General features: G+C 43.6%; 1 protein-coding gene across 1 annotated transcript; it reads left to right on the top strand.

The window, feature by feature from the left end:
* Positions 1-4,637: 4,637 nt before the first annotated feature.
* Positions 4,638-22,793, top strand: LOC112216366 (structural maintenance of chromosomes protein 1A-like). The gene is made up of 23 exons (XM_024376316.2): positions 4,638-4,969; positions 5,522-5,710; positions 6,034-6,146; positions 6,608-6,811; positions 7,198-7,436; positions 7,639-7,897; positions 9,056-9,196; positions 9,306-9,488; positions 9,758-9,865; positions 11,006-11,191; positions 12,973-13,152; positions 13,323-13,469; positions 13,718-13,855; positions 14,055-14,278; positions 14,557-14,698; positions 16,033-16,178; positions 16,446-16,599; positions 17,989-18,099; positions 18,341-18,497; positions 19,167-19,321; positions 19,617-19,838; positions 20,979-21,086; positions 21,294-22,793. The coding sequence occupies exons 1-23, from the start codon at positions 4,861-4,863 to the stop codon at positions 21,372-21,374; spliced, it is 3,696 nt and encodes a 1,231-aa protein (XP_024232084.2). The 5' UTR covers positions 4,638-4,860; the 3' UTR covers positions 21,375-22,793.
* The last annotated feature ends 1,541 nt before the right edge of the window (positions 22,794-24,334 follow it).

Below are 24,334 nucleotides of genomic sequence, written 5' to 3'. Positions count from 1 at the left end.
ATGTGGCACAGAAGTGAATTGACAGCATGCCAGGGTGGATTGCAGAGGTCTTGAAAAAGAAGGGTCAACACTGCAAATATTGACTCTGCATCAACTTCATGTAATTGTCAATAAAAGCCTTTGACACTTATGCAATTCTTGTAATTATACTTCAGTATTCCATAGTAACATCTGACACAAATATCTAAAGACACTGAAACAGCAAACTTTGTGGAAATTAATATTTGTGTCATTCTCAAAACTTTTGGCCACGACTGTACAGTTGAAGTCAGAAGTTTACATACACCTTAGCCAAATACATTTAAACTCAGTTTCACAATTCCTGACATTTAATCCTAGTAACAATTTCCTGTCTTAGGTCAGTTAGGATCACCACTTTATTTTAAGAATGTGAAATAATAGTAGAGAGATGTATTTATTTCAGCTTTTATTTCTTTCATCACATTCCCAGTGGGTCAGAAGTTTACATACACTCAATTAGTATTTGGTAGCATTGCCTTTAAATTGTTTAACTTGGATCAAACATTTCGGGTTGCCTTCCACAAGCTTCTCACAAAAAGTTGGGTGAATTTTGGCCCATTCCTCCTGACAGAGCTGGTGTAACTGAGTCAGGTTAGTAGGCCTCCTTGCTCGCACACAATATTTCAGTTCTGCCCACAAATTTTCTATGGGATTGAGGTCAGGGCTTTGTGATGGCCACTCCAATACCTTGACTTTATTGTCCTTAAGCCATTTTGCCACAACTTTGGAAGTATGCTTGGGGTCATTGTCCATTTGGAAGACCCATATGCGACCAAGCTTTAACTTCCTGACTGATGTCTTGAGATGTTGCTTCAATATATCCACATAATGGTTCATCCTCATGATGCCATCTATTTTGTGAAGTGCACCAGTCCCTCCTGCAGCAAAGCACCCCCACAACATGATGTTGCCACCCCTGTGCTTCACGGTTGGGATGGTGTTCTTCGGCTTGCAAGCCTTTCTCCTCCAAACATAACAATGGTCATTATGGCCAAACAGTTTCATCAGACCAGAGGACATTTCTCCAAAAAGTACCATATTTGTCCCCATGTGCAGTTGAAAACCAAAGTCTGGCTTTTTTTATGGTGGTTTTGGAGCAACCTTTCAGGTTATGTCGATATAGGACTTGTTTTACTGTGGATATAGATACTTTTGTACCTCTTTCCTCCAGCATATTCACAAGGTCATTTGCAGTTGTTCTGGGATTGATTTGCACTTTTCACACCAAAGTACATTCAACTCTAGGAGACAGAATGCGTGTTGGTGTTGGCTGATTTATCTTGATTTTCCCATGAGGCACTGAGTTTGAAGGTAGGCCTTGAAATACATCCGCAGGTACACCTCCAATTGACTCAAATCATGTCAATTAGCCTATCAGAAGCTTCTAAAGCCATGACAACATTTTTGCGAATTTTCCAAGCTGTTTAAAGGCACAGTCAACTTAGTGTATGTAAACTTCTGACACACTGGAATTGTGATACAGTGAATTTTAAGTGAAATAATCTGTCTGTAAACAATTGTTGGAAAAATTACTTGTGTCATGCACAAAGTAGATGCCCTAACCGACTTGCCAAAACTATAGTTTGTTCACACGAAATTTGTGGAGTGGTTGAAAAACGAGTTTTAATGACTCCAACCGAAGTGTATGTAAACTTCCGACATCAACTGTAGAGATATATATATATATATATACACACACATACATATATATATATCCTAGAATAAGTAGGTGTGAGTACTTTCTCCTACTGAATGAGTACCTACTGATTCAAGGGTTTTTCTTTATTTGTACTATTTTCTACATAATAGTGAAGACATCAAAACTATTAAATAACACATATGGAATCATGTAACCAAAGAAGTGCTAAACAAATCAAAATATATTTTATATTTGAGATTCTTCAAAGTAGCCACCAATTTCCTTGATGACACTTTGCACAGTCTTGAAATTTTCTCAACCAGCCAGGTTAACATGTTCTCTTCTCCCTTACTATTCGAGGTAATGTGTAGTCTGACTTTAGATTTGTCATTACGAACAATTTTTACCTTGAGGAAGGGTCAGCCATAGACTCAATTAGCCTCGTAGCCAGACAGACCCGCTATGATACTTTACTTCAGTGAAACAGAATGTCAGCTCACAAGATTAGGCTGGTTGAACCTCCTAAGTCAAGAGACTACCTGCTAAAATGGCTCTGGAGATATCTGTCTGAACCACAATGTCTGTGTCTGTAGTGCAGCGAAGCTACTATGCATAATGGGTAATTAACAGAAACCACATAATTGACATGAAAAAACAGTGTGGACATAAGCATTTATAATGATGCTTCCCACTGGGATGAATCTATTCATACCAAGTCAGTCAGGCAAATGAGACAAGGGGAAAAGCTTTGATAAAAGGACACTCACTCTGCCCACGCAAAATGTGTGTCTGTGTGTGTGTGTGTGTGTGTGTGTGTTGTCGCGTCTAATGTGCTCGTTATCTCTCCTGAGTGAGTGTGTACGCATCATTTAATTTCTTCAATTCGTTTTTTAATTAAAATGTAATAAAAACCTGTGAGTACTCACAATGTCATGGCTCACAGTCTCACCAGACTGGCTTCCTGATCTGCATCCTTGGCTGGTGTGTGTGTGTTAGAGTGTATGTGTGTGTTTTTGTGGTGTGTGTTTGTGCGTGTGTGTGTTTTTGTGGTGTGTGTTTGCGCGTGTGTAAGTAGAAAAAACATGTTGACTCCCCCTACTTGTAGAGAAACACCAATGCCATCCTCCTCTCTTTCATGTTGCCAAAACTGTCTATCACTCTGTGATACAGTACACACTTTTAATTTTGTTGTCCTAGGCTACCTGGCTAAAATGCTTACTCACTAGCCTAATTTCCTTTCATGGGCAACGATTAGCCAGCTAGTTAACATTAGTCTACTACATCTAGCTACATGTTGAACTTCTATCCTCTCAGGCCAGGTGTACAATGTACCAATATGGTTGGATCAGAATCACTGTTATAATCATTGGCCAGTACAAAGAATTAAGTAAAACCACATCTCCATACAATTTTAGGAAAGGAACAATTTTAGCTAGCTAGCTAGCCACCAGAGGATAACACAACGAGATGCAACAATTACAATTTTTTTGTCAATAATGACGTTTGGCTTGATGTGATGTGATTGGTGTGAAGCCAAATCCAAACTGGCTTCCCTTTAAACTTTTTTTTTTGTGCGCCAGGACCATTCACAGTGGAGTTCACTCAGTTTAGCTCAATGCTGATTGGCTATTATTTTATTTTTTTAAATGATCAAGGGAGGCCAAATGCTCTCTGGCTTTGCTTGCATTCAATGCTACAGGGGCAACAATGTCAAACTCTTTCTGACCAGACATGATCAGGTAGATAGGCTACACATACTGAGACAGAGGGGCGCTATTTTGTTTGCTTGGATGCTTTCTCCGGTCAGATACACTACATGGCCAAAAGTATGTGGACACCTGCTCATCGAACATCTCATTCCAAAATCATGGGCATTAATATGGAATTGGTCCCCCCTTTGCTGCTATAACAGCATCCACTCTTCTGAGAAGGCTTTCCACTAGATGTTGGAACATTGCTGCAGGGACTTGCTTCCATTCAGCCACTGATGTTGGACGATTAGGCCTGGCTCACAGTCGGCGTTCCAATTCATTCCAAAGGTGTTCGATAGGGTTGAGGTCAGGGCTCTGTGCAAGCCAGTTAAGTACTTCCACAAAGATCGGAATTGCGCATGGTGATCTTAGGCTTGCGTGCGGCTGCTTGGCCATGGAAACTAATTTCATGAAACTCCCGATGAACATTTGCGGCTGAGCCATTGTTGCTACTCACAATAACAGCATTTACAGTTGATTGGGGCAGCTCTAGCAGGGCAGATATTTTACAAACTGACTTGTTGGAAAGGTGGCATCCTATGACAGTGCCACGTTGAAAGTCACTGAGCTCTTTAGTACAGGCCATTTTACTGCCAATATTTAATATTTGTCTATGGAGACTGTATGCTCAATTTTATACACCTGTCAGCAACGGGTGTGGCTGAAATAGCCAAATTCATTAACTTGGAGGGGTGTCCATATCCTTTTGGCCGTGTACTGTACATTTAGCCTCTTGTGAATTGAAGAAAATGTGTTTGTATTTTTTCTTATTTTCTTGGTCAATTTTTTTGGGGAAGCCTGGCTTCCCTTGGCAGCCATGAATACACACTCTGTTGCTTACCGAAGGCCTTCTCTCATTGACCCTCCATCTCCTCCAGTTCTCTTCTCCCCAATGCTTGAAGACCCGAGCCTGGAGCGCAGCCTCCGCGGCCAGTCGGCGTTCCACTGCCTCATTGGAAAGGTTGTCCACCGCAAATCAACTTTATACATTCTCCCTATAGTTTTGAACAGGGCTGTAGTTGGCTGAAAAGTTAAACAAAACAGATATTTGGTTGCTTTGGCATTTAAACCGTCTAAAATGATTGCGGTCTGAAATCAATTTCACTGTAATCATTTTATCAGTCAGTGTACTGACATTCGAAATAAACATAAACGCTTGAAGTTTATTATGGCATTTTGATAAATCGTAGCAGTAAGATCTCGCGAGAAGTCGTTCCCTTACGCGCGCTCTGTGGTCTCCAATCCTGCAGGAGGACTGGAAAATGGCGCATTGTTGTTGCAAGCTAATCGCGTTAGTTAGCCTGGCACACCGATCGATAATGTAACTTCTGATTATTTTTAACAAATATTTACAATTTGCGTGCATGTTACGAGTTCAATCGCTAGCTAGCATTAGCTGCTATCACAACAACACATATTCTTTGTTTTCGCACACGCGATTTGATCATAATGGGTTATTTGAAGCTAATAGAGATCGAAAACTTCAAATCTTACAAGGGCCGACAAATCATCGGCCCCTTTCACAAATTCACGGCGATTATTGGGCCCAATGGATCCGGTAAGTTATGGTCAATATTGCAAGTATTCTATCTAGCTAATGCTTATTTTAGCGTTACTGCACTGCTGGTAACGTTACTAGTTTAGCCGGGTTGACTATTTGCTACATTTGTTTCAAGCTGCAATGCTTCAATACTTTGTTGACAATGACAGCAATGTACATGCATATGAACCGTTGCATTTTAATTCATATTTTGCCACGCCTCCATAATGTTTAGCTGGATAGCTATCAATGGCCAACTTCGTTTTGCATGGCCAGGTGCGCTGGTAGATGGAGAGTTCTTGACCAATGAAATGGTGTAAAATGTGTAAACACTGCCCACCCAGTGCACCGGGACATGCAAAACGAACTCGCCCTACATATTTCCTTCCCTGACAGTCACCCAGTCAGTAGGAACAAATAAATGAGATCTCACATGCATAAACATTAGAGCAGCACTTTTATTATGTAGTCTTAACCAAGCCAGCTAGTTACGTCCTTTTCCAAATCAACCATATTTGCAAGACTTGAATAGATCATTCACTGACTCCATTCATATTCTCTACCTCCCAGGCAAGTCCAACCTCATGGATGCCATCAGCTTTGTGCTGGCTGAGAAGACCAGTAACCTGCGTGTGAAGACTCTGAAGGACCTGATCCACGGAGCTCCCGTGGGGAAACCAGCAGCCAACAGAGCTTTTGTGAGCATGGTGTACCATGAGGACAGTGGAGAAGAGCGCACCTTCACCAGAATCATCATTGGTAAGCCACGGCGTTCCCCACTGACTTTCTCAACACAGATCCATTGGTAGAGAGAAACTGTATGGTTAATGACACCTAACTCAGTTTCGTCTGGTCCTCTTTGAAGATGTTTATATATCTGATGGTGCAAACAAGGTTGATATGCACCCCCCCCCCATTCTGCATAACAACCATCTTCCATGTTGTCTGTGTGTGTCAGGCTCCTCCTCAGAGTACCGAATCAACAGTATGGCGGGGGGTCTGGCTGAGCACAGTGAAGAGCTTAGGACACGCACAGTAATGCATATAATAATAGTTTTACCCCTTTTTAATGCACGTCTTAGGCTCGTCGTCAGAGTACCGAATCAACAGTAAGGTGGTGAATCTGGCAGAGTACAGCGAGGAGCTGGAGAAACTAGGCATCCTCATCAAGGCCAGGAACTTCCTCGTCTTCCAGGTGAGACACAGGGCTCCCTGAGTGGTGCAGCGGTCTAAGGCACTGCATCTCAGTGCAAGAGGCGTCACTACAGACCCTGGTTCGATTCCAGGCTGTATCACAACCGGCAGTCATTGGGAGTCCCATAGGGCGGCACACAATTGGCCAAGCATCGTCGATAAATAAATATGTAAATGAGAATTTGTTCTTAACTGACTTGCCTAGTTAAATAAAAATCAAATAAAACACACACACAAATATAGTCACAAGCAAACAAATGGTATAAATGAACATAAGCATTTAAACAAATCTTTGTTCACAATATATCACGCAAATGCAAACGATTTACATAATTAAGCTGAATGTGTGTAGTGTTTTCTCATAAGTGAATTAAAACTCTAGAGACCATTTGTCCATGGACCTCTCTTACCCTATGTATGACAGTGTTAGTAACCTGTGACCTCTATGTATTCCCCAATCAGGGTGCTGTGGAGTCCATAGCCATGAAGAACCCTAAGGAGCGTACGGCTCTATTTGAGGAGATCTCCCGGTCTGGGGAGTTGGCTCAGGAGTACGACCGCAGGAAGAAGGAGATGGTGAAGGCTGAGGAGGACACACAGTTCAACTACCACCGCAAGAAAAACATCGCCGCGGAACGCAAAGAGGCAAAGCAGGAGAAAGAGGAGGTATGGAAGACACATCCTGTCTGGTGGCACCACATCCTGCTCTTTCCCTCTCCCCGTCACTCACGTTTTAATCTTCCGGTGGAAGGTCATACTGGGACTTTGAGATTGTTAGACTGACATACTCTCATCCCTTCCTCTATACATATAGTCCTTTGTTGTGGTTCTTATGACACACATTTTGTCACTATTGTCTGACATTGATGAAGACCAGTTGGTCAAAATGTTAGCCCTGTGAAATGGAATAAACATTTTCCTGTTTTTCACCTGAAAAAGGAAGTGCGGGACTTGTTTTCTTCCTTCAATACACACACACACACACACACACACACACACACACACACACACACACACACACACACATTCACTTTCTGCCTCCTCCTCTCTAGGCTGAGCGTTACCAGCGTCTGAAGGACGAGGTGGTGAAAGCCCACGTCCAGATGCAGCTGTTCAAACTGTATCACAATGATGCTGAGATCGAGAAGCTGAACCGCGAGCTGTCGCAACACAACAAGGGGATTGACAAGGACCGCAAGAAGATGGACCACGTGGAGGAGGAACTGAAGGAGAAGAAGAAAGAGCTGGGGAGGATGATGAGAGACCAACAGACTGTGGAGAAAGAGATCAAGTAAGTGGGGATGATGGACGTAGGGAGGGAGAAAGAGCTGGGGAGGATGATGACCAGCGAGTAGGGAGCAGGGGTGGGAGTGAGCGAGGGAAAGGAGGGATAGCTCGTGAGGAAGGAGCTTAAGAAATTGTGGAGATTTGATAGGCCAGGGGAAATAGTTACCAATTTGGAAGTTAAAGAAGGAATATCGTACCCTTTACAGGGAGAAGGACGCTGAGCTGAACCAGAAGCGACCCCAGTACATCAAGGCCAAAGAAAACACCTCCCACAAGATCAAAAAACTAGAAGCAGCCAAGAAGTCCCTCCAGAACGCCCAGAAGCTGTACAAGAAGAGGAAGGGGGACATGGATGAGTTGGAGAAAGAACAGGGTGCCGTGGAGATGGCCCGGCAGGAGTTTGACGACCGAATGGAGGAGGAGGCCCAGAGCCAGGGACAGGACCTCACACTGGAGGAAAATCAGGTTCGAGACAGGGAGTCTATGAAGAGTCATAAGGATTGTGGTGACTTTACTTTCATTAAGCCGATGACTATTATTTATTTAATCAACTAACTATGTTTAATTGTTACCCGATTTTTAAATGAATCATGTAACATTTAACTCATTAGGATCTGGGGCACCACGAAAGCGGTTGTTTAAAGAGTTACCATCTCCTGAATTAAACTCTGAAGGTCTTTACCTATAACATCCATAAAACAGTCAACATATTAATCATAACCTCTTATCATATCATCATTCTGAACAATCGTAGCCACATGCATCTGCAAAACCCCCAGCCGTACTCATGATTCAGTACTACACAAATTGGTTTAATTAATTATTTACTAGCTAACTAAATAATAACACAGAATAAACATACATACTTAATACATGAGAAAAAGGTCCCTAACAGACTGACAACATATTGCGGCTTGTTACACAGAAAATTAAGAGAGGGGTACAATTTAGAACTATCCTCAAAGTAATCATATACTTTGCACACGAATCGCCGCCTTTTTGGAATAAGAAATCCTGAATGTACTTACATTATGCCTTCGTTTGTCGTTGATCTCGGTCGGAACCAGCCCTCCTTAGGAAGGTTTTTGGCCTTTCAGAGCTCTTATGGCTCTGATTGTCCGAAATGGGTCTCCCTTTTCCCGTCTTCTACTGTTGTTCACTCTGGAAGATAGCTAGCCAGCCGCGTTAACGGTTCCCGTTGCTGATAAGCGTTTTCACAAACACCCGAGGTGCCTTATTGCTATTAGTAACTGGTTGCCAACAGTAAAAATAACTGTTTTGTCATACCTGTGGTATACGGTCTGATATACCACAGCTTTCAGCCAATAAGCATTCTGTTTCTCCCGCACAGCTAGCTAACGGTACCCCCTGTATATAGCCTCGCTATTGTTATTTTACTGCTGCTCTTTAATTATTTGTTACTTTTATTTATTATTATTTATTTATTTGAGGTATTTTTCTTAACTGCATTGTTGGTTAAGATCTTGTAAGTAAGCATTTCACTGTAAGGTGAAACTATACCTGTTGTATTCGGCGCATTAGACAAATAACATGTGATTTGAATTGAACCATCCAGTAATATCTACTACTCTCCACCTCTTTTCCCCCTCCTTCCCTCCCCAGGTGAAGGTGTACCACCGTCTGAAGGAGGAGGCCAGTAAGCGGGCGGCCACTCTTGCCCAGGAGCTGGAGAAGTTCAACAGAGACCAGAAGGCAGACCAGGATCGCCTCGACCTGGAAGAGAGGAAGAAAGTGGAGACTGAGGTAAAGGATGCTGATACAGAATAAAGGGTTGTGCTCATTGGGGAACCCAAAAGAAAAGTTGAAGGAGTGACCAAAGAGAGAGAAATGTTATTCAAATGTTCATCTGCAGGCAAAGATCAAGCAGAAGATCCGTGAGATAGAGGAGAACCAGAAGCGTATTGAGAAGCTGGAGGACTACATTACCACCAGCAAGCAGTCTCTGGATGAACAGAACAGAATGGAGGAGGAGCTGACTGAGCAGGTGGAGGGGGCAAAGAACAGGATCGACGAGATCAACCTGGAACTCAATCAGGTACTGGAACGCTATCTGTCAATCATTCAATCAGTCATTGATTGATACTGAAACACATTGGGAAAAACATAACATGGTGTGTTGACATTACATGATCGCTGTATCACAAATGCCAATCTTGGCAAAAAAACAGAATCTTATCATTTCAGTTTTGCTGTTATGGATTTTCTAGCAAATGGCAAGTCCCTGGATCCTGTCATATACATGGTTTGGGCTGAGGACATTAAGATATTTGATTGACAGCCTGTCTCTCTGTGTCTGTTCCCTAGGTGATGGAGCAGCTAGGAGACGCCAGGATCGACAGACAGGAGAACAGCAGGCAGGCACGCAAAGCAGAGATCATGGACAGCATCAAGAGACTGTACCCCGGATCTGTGGTAAGACCTGGAGGCTAGCAGAGCGTAACGCAGAGTTGTCTGTAGAGGCTAGAGGCTAGGGGTCAGAGGTTAGCATAGCGTAACGCAGAGTTGTCTGTAGAGACTAGGGGTCAGAGGTTAGCATAGCATAACGACCGAGTTGTCTGTAGAGGCTAGGGGTCAGAGGCTAGCATAGCGTAACAACAGAGTTGTCTGTAGAGGCTAGGGGTCAGAGGCTAGCATAGCGTAACGACAGAGTTGTCTGTAGAGGCTAGGGGTCAGAGGCTAGCATAGGGTAACGACAGAGTTCGCTGTAGAGGTTTGGGGTCAGAGGCTAGCTAAATCAAAGCAGAGACCATGGAGAGGGTCAGGAGACTCAATCTGTGGTAGGATCACTGGAGGCTAACGGCTAGCATATAGTTACCACACCGTTCCCTGTAAAGGATAGAGGCTACCAGACAGCAGAGATCATGGAGAGCATGAAGAAACTCTACCGCAGATCTGTGGTAGTACTGGGGACTGGATGCTGGCACAGGACAACCACAGAGTTCACTTTCTATGCCTGTCAATATCAATCAATCACATTTATTTTATAAAACCCTTTTTATATCACAAGTTGTCACAAAGTGCTTATACAGAAACCCAGCCTAAAAGAGGAAGAGATGCAGATGTAGAAGCACGGTGGCTAGGAAAAACAGGCCAGTACTCTGTGCCGGGTGGAGATTATAAGAGTACATGGCCAATAAGGTCAGATCATTCTTCAAGATGTTCAAATGTTCATAGATGACCAGCAGGGTCAAATAATAATAATCACAGTGGTTGTAGAGGGTGCAACAGGTCAGAACCTCAGGAGTAAATGTCAGTAGGCTTTTCTTAGCTGAGTATTCAGAGGTGGAGACAACTGGTCCGGTAGAAAGACGGTCTCCTTCTCTGTTTTACTCTCCTTACACCTGTTCTCTGTTATTGTGTTCTAGACATGTTTCTTGTCTTGGAATATTGATAATATATGCCATGTAGCAGACGCTTTTATCCAAAGCGATTTCCAGTCATGCATGTGAAGCACCATGCTCTACTAACTGAGTCATCAGAACATTGAAGTCATCGGGAAATGGTTTTTACATATTCCAATGCTCACGTTCTCTCCCCACACCCTCCCTCCAGTACGGCCGTCTGATCGACCTGTGTCAGCCCACTCAGAAGAAGTTTCAGATCGCTGTGACCAAGGTGCTAGGCAAGAATATGGACGCCATTATCGTGGACTCAGAGAAGACCGGTAGAGACTGTATCCAGTACATCAAAGAGCAGAGAGGAGAGCCAGAGACCTTCCTGCCACTCGACTATCTGGAGGTATGATGTTAAGAATGGATGGATGGATGGTTGGGTGGGTGGATGGATGGATGAGTCTGCATCCAGTACATCAGAGAGGAGAGCCAGAGACCTTTCCTGCAACTCGACTATCTGGAGGTATAATGCTAAGAATGGATGGGTGGATGGATGGATGGGTGGATGGATGGGTGGATGAGCCTGCATCCAGTACATCAGAGAGGAGAGCCAGAGACCTTTCCTGCAACTCGACTATCTGGAGGTATGATGGATGGATGGATGGACGGATGGATGGATGGAGGGAGGGATGGATGGATGGATGGGTGGATGGAGGGAGGGATGGATGGACGGGTGGATGGATGGGTGGATGGATAGATGCGTCTGCATCCAGTACATCAGAGAGGAGAGCCGGAGACCTTCCTTCAACCTCGTCTATCTGGAGGTAAAACACGGGGGAAGACTTCGGTTACTGGTCGCACTAACATAGGGTGGAATCCTAACTTAGATGTACACAGTTACCTCAGCCTTTACTGTCCGGGTCTCTCTGTGGTGTCAGCCTTTACTGTCCGGGTCTCTCTGTGGTGTCAGTCTTTACTGTCCGGGTCTCTCTGTGGTGTCAGTCTTTACTGTCCGGGTCTCTCTGTGGTTGTGTCAGTCTTTACTGTCCGGGTCTCTCTGTCTTTACTGGGTCTCTCTGTGGTTGTGTCAGTCTTTACTGTCCGGGTCTCTCTGTGGTTGTGTCAGTCTTTACTGTCCGGGTCCTGGGTCAGTCTTTCTGTGGTCTCTCTGTGTGTATCAGTCTTTACTGTCCGGGTCTCTCTGTGGTTGTGTCAGTCTTTACTGTCCGGGTCTCTCTGTGGTTGTGTCAGTCTTTACTGTCCGGGTCTCTCTGTGGTTGTGTCAGTCTTTACTGTCCGGGTCTCTCTGTGGTTGTGTCAGTCTTTACTCAGTCTTTACTGTCCGGGTCTCTCTGTGGTTGTATCAGTCTTTACTGTCCGGGTCTCTCTGTGGTGTCAGCCTTTACTGTCCGGGTCTCTCTGTGGTTGTGTCAGCCTTTACTGTCCGGGTCTCTCTGTGGTTGTGTCAGCCTTTACTGTCCGGGTCTCTCTGTGGTTGTGTCAGCCTTTACTGTCCGGGTCTCTCTGTGGTTGTGTCAGCCTTTACTGTCCGGGTCTCTCTGTGGTTGTGTCAGCCTTTACTGTCCGGGTCTCTCTGTGGGTGTCAGCCTTTACTGTCCGGGTCTCTCTGTGGTTGTGTCAGCCTTTACTGTCCGGGTCTCTCTGTGGTTGTGTCAGCCTTTACTGTCCGGGTCTCTCTGTGGTTGTGTCAGCCTTTACTGTCCGGGTCCTGTGGGGTCAGCCTTTACTGTCTCTGTGGTTGTGTCAGCCTTTACTGTCCGGGTCTCTCTGTGGTTGTGTCAGTCTTTACTGTCCGGGTCTCTCTGTGGTTGTGTCAGTCTTTACTGTCCGGGTCTCTCTGTGGTTGTGTCAGTCTTTACTGTCCGGGTCTCTCTGTGGTTGTGTCAGCCTTTACGGTCCGGGTCTCTCTGTGGTTGTGTCAGTCTTTACTGTCCGGGTCTCTCTGTGGTTGTGTCAGCCTTTACGGTCCGGGTCTCTCTGTGGTTGTGTCAGTCTTTACTGTCCGGGTCTCTCTGTGGTTGTGTCAGTCTTTACTGTCCGGGTCTCTCTGTGGTTGTGTCAGTCTTTACTGTCCAGGTCTCTCTGTGGTTGTGTCAGTCTTTACTGTCCGGGTCTCTCTGTGTTGTGTCAGTCTTTACTGTTCGGGTTTCTCTGTGTTGTCTCCAGGTGAAGCCTACAGATGAGAAGCTGCGTGAGCTGCGTGGAGCCAAGCTGGTGATCGATGTGATCCGCTACGAGCCGCCTCACATTAAGAAGGCCCTGCAGTACGCCTGTGGTAACGCACTGGTCTGTGAGAATGTAGAGGACGCTCGACGCATCGCCTTCGGAGGGCCCTACAGACACAAGGTACAAACACATGGACACACACACCTTCACTGGTTGATTGAAAGTTATGCAACCTAACAAAATGTATTTTTCTGTCTGTCCATCCATCTATCCCTCTCACGCACTCTCTCTCTCCATCCTCACTCCACCTCTCTCCCCCTCTCCATCCTCCCTCCCCCCTCTCTCTCCAGACGGTGGCCCTGGACGGTACACTTTTCCAGAAGTCTGGTGTGATCTCGGGTGGAGCCAGTGATCTGAAGGCTAAGGCCAGGCGCTGGGATGAGAAGGCTGTGGACAAACTCAAGGACAAGAAGGAGAAACTCACTGAGGAACTCAAGGTAACCTGTCTTTAAAAATGTTATAGGCCTGTACAATGAATTGGGGTTTGTGTGTATATATAGTTTCTTTCCTGAAAAGCACATGATTCTGGGTGCTGATAAGCCAGTGCTGGACTTGTTTACCCTCCGTTCATTGACTACTGTGTGTGTGATGTATCTGTGCAAAATATACTAAACTAATTTAGTATCAGAAATCTGTGGAGGATGCTCACTACATTACCCACAATGCACCTCTCTCATGTCGACAGGAGCAAATGAAGGCTAAGAGGAAGGAGGCAGAGCTGCGTCAGGTCCAGTCTCAGGCCCACGGCCTCCAGATGAGACTGAAATACTCCCAGAGTGACCTGGAACAGACCAAGACCCGACACCTCTCCCTCAACATGCAGGTATGGAGGTGTAGCAACACAGGGGGCCACAGCACAAACTGTGTCAGTTGGTTTTGTAGCTTGAGGCTACAAAAGTGCCCATTTGTGGTTCCATGATGACCTATAATTGGTCATTAAGAGTCATCAATCACCTAATAGTAGTAGTGGTGTTAGGTGTGATTCATTAGACTAACTCAAGTCATTTTCCCACTTCCTGTAGGAGAAGTCTAAGCTGGAGAGTGAGCTGGCTAACTTCTGCCCTCGCATTAACGACATCAAGAGGATCATCCAATCCCGTGAGAAGGAGGTCAATGATCTGAGAGACCGTATGAACGTTGTGGAAGACGAGGTGTTCATCGAGTTCTGTAAGGAGATTGGAGTCAGGAACATCAGAGAGTTCGAGGAGGAGAAGGTCAAGAGGCAGAACGAGATCGCAAAGAAACGGTGAGTCTCATCTTCCACTATGGGTCAATATGAACCGAGTCAACCTGTTTTTAATGCACTGCAGGCGTCCATTTTGTGACTCGCCTGTCTCTCAGTTTCTCAGGATAGTTTGACCTAACATCAGCCATTTTGGGCCTAGTCTGTCACTCAGTTTCTCTGAGTGTGTTGACCCTTTACATTAATCCAGTTCATGCCTTGCATTTAGCCTGTCTCAGTTTCTCTGAGTGGGTTTACTTAGCTAACGTCATCCATTTTGTGTCTGTCTTTGTGCCCTCTAGGCTGGAGTTTGAGACCCAGAAGACTCGTCTGGGCATCCAGCTGGACTATGAGAAGAACCAGCTGAAGGAGGACCAAGAGAAGGTCATGATGTGGGAGCAGACCGTCAAGAAAGACGAGGCCGAGATAGAGAGACTCAAGAAGGTAAGTCGAGGCTGAGATACAGACTCATGAAGGTAGAGACACCATGGCAATATATAGAGTCTCAAGAAGGTAGAGAGGTTAATGTAAACGGCTTCTAAACGACAGTGCATTCAGACAGTATTCCTCTCCCTGGACCTTTTCCACATTTTGTTGTGTTACAGCCTGAATTTAAAATGGATTGAATCCAGATTTTTGGTCTGTGGCCTACACACACTGTCCGCCCCATTATATCAAAGTGGAATTATGTTTAAATCTTTTTTTTTTTTTACAAATTAATAAATAAATGAAAAGTTGAAATGTCTTGAGTCAATAAGTATTCAACCCCTTTGTTATGGCAAGGCTAGATAAGTTTAGGAGTAAAACTTTGCTTAACAAGTTGCATGGACTCGCTCTGTGTGCAATAATAATGTTTAACATAATTTTTGAATGACTAGCTTATCTCTGTACCCAACACATACTGTGCATTTTAAAAGTATTGAGACCCCTTGACTTTTTCAAAATTTTGTTATGTTACAGCCTTGTTCTAAAATTGATTAAATAGTTTTTTCCCTCATCAATATTCACACAACACCCCATAATGACAAAGCAAATACAGGTTTTTAGAATGCTTTAAGAAAAACCGAAAATATCACATTTACATAAGTATTCCAGAGATGTTCGGTCGGGTTTTCAGCTGTGTTAACATAATTGCAAAAGGGCTTTCTAATAATCTGTTAGCCTTTTTTTTAAATGATAAACTTTGATTAGCTAACACAACGTGCCATTGGAACACAGGAGTGATGGTTGCTGATAATGGGCCTCTGTCCGCCTATGTAGATATTCCATAAAAAATAAGCCGTTTTCAGCTACAATAGTCATTTACAACATTAACTATGTCTACACTATTTCTGATCAATTTGATGTTATTTTAATTTACCAAAAAAATAGCTTTTCTTTCAAAAACAAGGACATTTCTTAGTGACCCCAAACTTTTGAACGGTAGTGTATATTTAATCCATTTTGAATTCAGGCTTATACTACATTTTGGACAAGACAAAATGTGGAATAAGTGGAGAAGTATGATGAGTACTTCTGAAGGCACTGTAAGTCTGTGTCCCGATTCGCTACCCTTCTCCTGAAATGTGCAATTGCACACTCCCTCTCATGGATTGAACAATCTGCTGCCAACCACCCTCCACCAATCCAATGCTTTTAAATGCGTGACGAGGAAGTGTTGGGACGCGCCCTAAATTCTCAGACCGATGGCATCAATCAAATGTGTAATATCTTTCTTTGTTGGTCAGATTGGAAGAGTTGTTTTGAACCTTTTTCTCCCTGTGTCTTGTCTTTCCCAGGAGGAGCACCGCCACATGAAGACCATAGATGAGACCATGGCCCAGCTGCAGGACCTGAAGAACCAGCACCTCACCAAGAAGTCAGAGGTCAATGACAAGAACCACCAGATGGAAGAGATACGTAAGAAACTGGGAGGAGCCAACAAGTGAGTCTCAAAGTTTAGACACGCACACAAACCAAACCCTCATCCTCTTTTTTCCACCCATTTCTAAAAGGCACATATTTTTTGACTTACTACATTGATTTATTTATGTGTTTTAAGAAAAAAGAACAGTTGTAGCGTTGCCATATTGTTTTAGTATTTGACAACTGTTTGTGTTTACCTCAGGGAGCTGACTCAGAAAGATTGCTACTAGTTTGTAGCATTGTAGTTTCTGCCATTTATTGTTTGACCAATGTGTTATTTCCACAGGGAGCTGACCCAGCTGCAGAAAGAGGTGACGGCCATCGAGACCAAGCTGGAGCAGAAACGTAGTGACCGCCACAACCTGCTGCAGGCCTGTAAGATGCAGGACATCAGACTGCCGCTATGCTCTGGGACCATGGACGACATCGGCCAGGGAGAGGTACTAAACACACTCTCTCTCTCTCTGTCTCTCTCTCTCCTGCTTTTTTTTCTTTCTCTCGCTCCTTCTCCCTTCTGACCAGGGTTTGGCTAGTTACTTTCTAAATGTAATCTGTTACTAGTTACCCGTCCAAAATTGTAATCAGTAACATAACTCTTGGATTACCCAAACACGGTAATGTAATCTGATTACATTCAGTTACTTTTAGATTACTTTCCCCCTTAAGAGGCATTAGAAGAAGACAAAAATGTATGTTACCAATTAAACAACATCTATTGCAGGATAAATCAATGTTAAAGTTTACATAGCTGGCCATATATGGATGTTCAATTTTACTTTATGGGTTGGTTATGTAGGCTTCTTCTAACCCACCGCTTTCTACTACATATAATAACATTATTAAATGATATCTTTACATTAAATAAAAATAAGTGTGCGAGTTCGAGCATGTGTCCATTAGGACTATGGATGCATTTTTTTATCAACATATATTAGATTGGTTAATAAAAGCCCCACTTTTATTCCATCAACTGGGATCCTCACTATGCAGCTGTTGCAAGAGCGCATTTTTCACTGGCTGTCCACTGGTTTCAAAAACAATGATTAGATAGGCAGCTTAAACTTCTTGAATTCAACTATTATTGGGTTCAAATATACATTTAGATTTGTGAACAGGCATCCACAACAACCACAATACGTAAGGCGCAAATAGCTAAATGAGAGAGCAGCAGTGTGGTTCACATCAATGCGCTAAGTAGATATCAATAACAAGTGATATCCGTATTGCCGCAGACTACACCACTGCTGTCATCCTGACCTCCAAGCGTTTATTCAAGTTGGATCATCTTTGGATGCTGACAGAAGTTTCACCATTGGAAGACATAGCTTGGACTGTAGCCTACAAAAGCCTATTTCTGCTCTTTTCCCAAGATCCATCAAACACGTTTGGTGTGACATCATAGTGGTTCCTGTCATCATAGTGGTCTCTGACATGTGGTCATCATAGTGGTCTCTGTCATCATAGTGGTCTCTGTCATCATAGTGGTCTCTGACATGTGGTCATCATTTGGTGTGTCATCATAGTGGTCTCTGACATCATAGTGGTCTCTGACTTGTGGTCAGACTTGCTCAGGTAGAACAAACTTAAACGTGCGTCTTTTTTCAATGCAGATTTGAATGTCATTGAGTCAAAGATTTTTTTTGCAAACATCCTTTCTGAATTTAAAAGTAATCATCTAGTTTTTCAAAAGTATCTGTTATCTGATTGCAATATTTTAGCTTGTAAAATAACTGATTGCAGTTAACATTTTTGTAATCCGTTACTCCCCAACCCTGCTTCCGACCGACCTGACTTGACTGCCTCACTGTGTTCACTCTCTGCCCCTCTAGGGGAGCTCCCAGCAGGAGGAGTCTAACAGCAGTCAGAGAACGTCCAGTACTGTCCTGGCTAAAGAGGCTCTCATAGAGATCGACTACAGCAACCTGTCTGAAGACCTCAAGGTAAGAAGTACACACATGCCTGAACCCTGCATACTAAGGCTGAGTCTGGGAGACGTGTGGAGAATTGGGACATAGTTTCTCTCTCCACATAGACTCAGACTCTACATCTATGTGTACTGTAGCTGTTTCAGTCATGATTCAATACCCAGCAATAGGGTTGTTTTAGGTGAGTTTGAAATGCAGTGTGATCCGAGGATATGAGTCACCTAACATATTTGTGTGTGTGTCTGCACTCTCTCAGGACGCGCTGGCAGAGGATGAGATCAAAGCAGAGATGCACACACTGCAGCAGCGGCTCAACGAGCAGCAGTCCATACTGCAGAGGATCAGCGCACCCAACATGAAGGCCATGGAGAAACTAGAGTCTGTCAGGGACAAGTTCCAGGAGACCAGTGACGGTGAGAGGGAGAGGAGGAGGTCAGGATTTAGTTGGAAGGTGTGGAACCCAACATGAAGGCCATGGAGAAACTAGAGTCTGTCAGGGACAAGTTCCAGGAGACCAATGACGGTGAGAGGAGGAGGTCAGGATTTAGTTGGAAGGTGTGGAACCCAACATGGAGAGAAACTAGAGTCTGTCAGGGACAAGTTCCAGGAGACCAGTGGCTAAGAGGGGGAGGAGAGGTCAGGATTTAGTTGGAAGGTGTGGAACCCAACATGAAGGCCATGGAGAAACTAGAGTCTGTCAGGGACAAGTTCCAGGAGACCAGTGACGGTGAGAGGAGGTGGTCAGGATTTAGTTGGAAGGTGTGGAACCCAACATGGAGGCCATGGAGAAACTACAGTCTGTCAGGGACAAGATCCAGGAGACCAGTGACGGTGAGAGGAGGAGGTCAGGATTTAGTTGGAAGGTGTGGAACCCAACATGAAGGCCATGGAGACACTAGAGTCTGTCAGGGACAGGTGGAGGGGGATGAAGTGAGAAATGCAGAACCCAGGCTTACACTTGAGCCTGGAGACATGGGCTAACTTAATCCCTCTCTCACTGAATGTATGAAATGTTACTGAAACAAGAACAAAAATTATAATTATTGCATAATGTGTTCATGATGATCTAATCTGTATTCCAGAGTTTGAGGCGGCCCGTAAGAGAGCCAAGAAGGCCAAGCAGGCGTTTGAGCAGATCAAGAAGGAGAGGTTTGACCGCTTTAACGCCTGTTTTGAGGCTGTGTCCACCAACATCGATGAGATCTACAAAGCCCTGTCACGCAACAGCTCTGCCCAGGTATCACTCTCTGTGACCAGATAGCATATTGTTTTGTCCTATTGGGTTGAGTCAAATGGAGTGTCCTTGGCAGGGGCTGACTTTTACATGGTTAACTGTGTTCCCAGAAGAAACTACATTTTATTTATTCAAAATAATGTTAAAAAAATTGGGACTAAAAGTTATGCTTTTAGTCTAAAGAAATAATACCATCAGCTTTTAATTGTGAGCGAGACAACTATTCCTTCTCAGATGTTGTGATATTTGGCTGCACCTCTGTGTACATGTTGGTTAAATATCTGTCTACCCCCCCCAGGCCTTCCTTGGGCCAGAGAACCCTGAGGAGCCTTACCTGGATGGGATCAACTATAACTGTGTGGCCCCTGGAAAGAGGTTCAGACCCATGGACAACCTGTCTGGAGGGGAGAAGACTGTAGCTGCCCTGGCTCTGCTGTTCGCCATACACAGCTACAAGCCTGCCCCATTCTTCGTCCTGGATGAGATTGATGCTGCTCTGGACAACACCAACATCGGCAAGGTGTCTAAAACCCTGCTGCAAAAACTACATTTAAAAAAAAATCTCTTGAAATGTCCATACTCCATACCCCCCTCATTTTGCCCTCTGAACCGCCTCAATTCATCGAGGCATGGACTCTACAAGGTGTCTAAAGCGTTCCACAGGGATGCTGGCACTTGTTGACTCCAATGCTTCCCACAGTTGTATCAAATTGTCTGGATGTCCTTTGGGTGGTGGACCATTCTTGATACACACGGGAAACTGTTGGGCATGAAAAACCCAACAGCATTGCAGTTCTTGACACAAACCGGTGCGCCTGGCATCCACTACCATACCCCGTTCAAGGAACTTATATGTTTTAGTCTTGCCCATTCACCCTCTGTATACCACGCATACACAGTTTGTTCTCAGTTGCCTCAACAAGTGAAAACAATAAGGGATTCTAGCATCTGTATTCACCTGGTCATTCTGTCATGGAAAGAGCACGTATTCTTCCTGTATAACCGGGATAGGTTGGAAGTAGGATGCCATTTCAGACGAGCCTCATGTTATTGTCATGGAAAGAGCAAGTATTCTTCCTGTATAACCGGGATAGGTTGGAAGTAGGATGCCATTTCAGACGAGCCTCATGTTATTGTCATGGAAAGAGCACGTATTCTTCCTGTATAACGGGGATAGGTTGGAAGTAGGATGCCATTTCAGACGAGCCTCATGTTATTGTCATGGAAAGAGCACGTATTCTTCCTGTATAACGGGGAAAGGTTGGAAGTAGGATGCCATTTCAGACGAGCCTCATGTTATTGTCATGTCTAATGTGTTGTCCTTCCATATTTTGTAGGTGGCCAACTACATGACTTATGTAATGACCATGCTATTATGTCTAATACTGTCCATCTATACAGGTGACCAGAGCCATATATTTAGAGAGTTGGGCCAACTTTAAGAATGGATGCCATGTTGGCGCCTTCGAGCGTTCCATTTATCCATTCATGATGAGAATTTTGAATATTGTACTTATCGTTGCTTTATTATTCAGTGAACTGCTGTTGGTCAATATTGCCCGTGAGGAGCTAACATGGCTGCCATGGAATGTAGGTCATGTAAATGCATCATAATGCAGAGACCTCAACATCCTAACTCTCTAAATATGTGACCCTGCAGGTGGCCAACTACATTAAGGACCAGTCAGTGAATACTCAGGCTATAGTGATCTCTCTGAAGGAAGAGTTCTACACCAAGGCTGACTCGCTCATCGGGGTCTATCCAGAGGTATGCTCACACACAAGCACCGCATAAACAATAGAGGCAACACACCTATCCATAAATCATTTGAATACTTTCACATAAAAACAATACTTTCCATAAGACTGTCTTTACATTTTCTCTCACACATTAGATAATAAAATGTAGTTGTGTGCCAGCTGTTTTCTATGAAATAATGGCAAAACTGACAGCACCACTCTTTCCCCTCCACAGCAAGGAGATTGCGTCATCAGCAAAGTACTAACCTTTGACCTGTCTGTGTACCATGAGGCCAACCCCAACCCCAATGAGTAGAACCCCAACCAGCAGGACATCACTCGGAGGAGAGGAGCAAATTAAACGACAGGCATACCTTTTAACTCATTGGCATTTTGACGTTCTGCTTGATCAACTGAACCATGGTTGTATTCCTTAGGGCAGGCAACTGAAAACCTTTTAAAACCTTTTGTAACTGACAATGGAAATTAGTGTTTTTTTTTAAAGTCCAGCTAGTCCCTTGCTGTTTCTGCCTGTTTTCTATCTTTTTTTTTTTTTTTTTTTTTTAAACTCACTGAAATGTATGTTTCTGAAATCCTGGTTAGTACAGCCTGCTTGGGCATTTTTCATTTTTTTGTGCTACTTTCATTATGTGATTTGTGTTAGAAGTGGAAAAGCCTTAGGTCTCATTTGATGTCTGCGTCATCGCCAGTCGGATGTCATCTGATTCCCCTCCACCCCCCCAGTTTAACTAGCTTGGATCCAAACTGAGTTGTTCTGGTTGTTTCACTTCTTCACAATGTGGTTCAATGTCAGCAATGCCTATGGTTATCATTTCTCTGTCTTTTGCCTAAGATCAGGTGTAGTATCAAGTCAGGAATGGCTACAGTTGGTTTCACCAACAGGAATGGCACCAAATAAGTAGTTTTTGTACAATGTACGACCATAAAGTAAAACAACCCAAGGAAATACCTTTTGCAGTGTTGAAGAAAAACACTATAATACCTTTCTCAGTGTCGGAGATGGAGAACCTGTCGAGTTTGAGGTGGATGAAGAGAGCAGGTGCACATTTGGGCCCTGTGTTTTGTGCAATCATGTGCCATAGCAAGATTTTGTCATGTATTTTAAGGGTTATCTAGAAATGAGAATTACACCTAAAATAAAAGGGGACAGTTTGAAAAAGCTTTAGATGAAGGTTAAAATCCAGGCATGTCACATGACTGCAAAACACAGGACCCAACTTATTGTATACTGTTTAATGATCTTTAAAGGCATGGACTACATTACAAACTGTCATGAGATAAATCATGGAACTCCATTAGCGTGACCCATATCATTTTATCACGTAAATAGAGGTGACAACTGGTGAACATCACTTTTAAAATAATGAAAAGCAATTATTACCTTAGGCTTTGCTAGTAATGTGTTTCTACTGTAGCACGTCTAGGTACATCTGTTTCTAGCAGAAAGTTCCTATCCAATCTTCATGAATTGTATTATCACTTTTGGACAATTTATTTAGGTGATAAAGTTATTAGTAGCTGAGTACCATTGATTTGGGGAAGTGATGTCTGCGTTTGATAGTGGCTTTGAAAGTGCCCCATGGCATTTATTTTTAACCAGTCCAAGACATATGGGGGTAACTCCAGTTATGGGTCAATCCTGCTTCAGAAATGTTGTGTATTCCATTGACAGTGGATTGATTATTTTAAGTTAATAAACACAACTATTTTAGAACTTGTGTGTTCCGATTGAGTTGTAGCAGCAGCATGACATTTGTCATGTTATTCTGCAGCATATGTTATATTGTTCAGCACAATTCAAGCGAACTCATCTGTTGTCCTGAGATGCACTCCAGAAAGGACTACTCCGGTGGACTGGCTAGGTCCACTCACTCATGATATTTCTTAGTTTTTATTGATATCTCACGATATATATTTTTTGGGGAGATATTTAATTAGGGTCCCCATTAGATGTTGTGAAAGCAGCAGCTGCTCTTCCTGGGGTCCACACAAAACATGACATAATACAGAACATTAATAGACAAGAACAGAACTACATACATTTAAACAAAGACACACGTAGCATACATACACACAAACTATTTTTGTCAAATTGGGGAGAGGCGTTGTGCCATGTGCTGTTACGTTATCGGCTTTTTGAAACCAGGTTTGCTCTTCATTTGAGCAATATGAGAAGGGAGTTCCATGCAATAATGGCTCTATATAATACTGTACGCTATTTGGGGACTGTGAAAAGACCCCTGGTGCATTCCTGGTGGGGTATGTGTCTGTGTCAGAGCAGTGTTTAAGTTGACTATGCAAACCATTTGGAATTTTCAACACAATGTTTCTAATAAAAAGTAGAATTGATGTAGTCAGTCTCTCATCAACTCTTAGCAAAGAGAGACTGGCATACATAGCATTTATATTGTCCCTCTGATTACAATGAAGAGCAAGACGTGCCGCTCTGTTCTGGACCAGCTGCTGCTTAACTAGGTCTTTCCTTGCAGCACTCGACCAATAATAAAGATAAAATAAAACTAGAGCCTGCAGGACTTGCTTTTTGGAGTGTGGCGTCAAAAAGCAGAGAACGTCTTTATTAAGGACAGAAGTCTCCCCATCTTTCCAACCATTGAATCTATATGTTTTGACCATGACAGTTTACAATCTAAGGTAACACAGAGTAACAGATCTCTAAGTCTCAAATATAAAATACATTATGGTCATGGACTAAAGCTAAGTGCTGAATTGACAACATGTGCATGGTGTGGTACTATAGATCTTGGGCCCAGGCCCAGTTAATACTTTACCTGCACAACGCATCACCGGGGGCAAACTACCTGCTTCCAGGACACCTACACCACCCGATGCTACAGGAAGGCCATAAAGATCATCAAGGACATCAACCACCCGAGCCACTGCCTGTTCACCCCGCTGTCATCCAGAAGGCGAGGTCAGTACAGGTGCATCAAAGCTGGGACCGAGAGACTGAAAAACAGCTTCTATCTCAAGGCCATCAGACTGTTAAACAGCCACCACTAACATTGAGTGGCTACTGCCAACACACTGTCAATGACACTGACTCTACTCCAGCCACTTTAATCATGGGAATTGATGGGAAATGATGTAAATATATCACTAGCCACTTTAAACAATGCTACCTTATATAATGTTACTTACCCTACATTATTCATCTCATATGCATACGTTGATACTGTACTCTATATCATCGACTGCATCCTTATGTAATACATGTATCACTAGCCACTTTAACTA

This window comes from Oncorhynchus tshawytscha, linkage group LG16, assembly GCF_018296145.1.
Source record: "Oncorhynchus tshawytscha isolate Ot180627B linkage group LG16, Otsh_v2.0, whole genome shotgun sequence".
Classification (NCBI taxonomy): domain Eukaryota; kingdom Metazoa; phylum Chordata; class Actinopteri; order Salmoniformes; family Salmonidae; genus Oncorhynchus; species Oncorhynchus tshawytscha.
The sequence above is the reverse complement of the archived record's forward strand: the minus strand, read 5'-3'. Positions and strand labels throughout refer to the sequence as shown.

Bases quoted from the DNA above. Each gene is read 5' to 3' on its own strand.
- LOC112216366 (XM_024376316.2), top strand. From the start codon at position 4,861: ATGGGTTATTTGAAGCTAATAGAGATCGAAAACTTCAAATCTTACAAG. The intron at 13,856-14,054 runs GTATGGAGGTGT...CACTTCCTGTAG, and splicing joins ACCTCTCCCTCAACATGCAG to GAGAAGTCTAAGCTGGAGAG. The intron at 19,839-20,978 runs GTGTCTAAAACC...GTGACCCTGCAG, and splicing joins ACAACACCAACATCGGCAAG to GTGGCCAACTACATTAAGGA.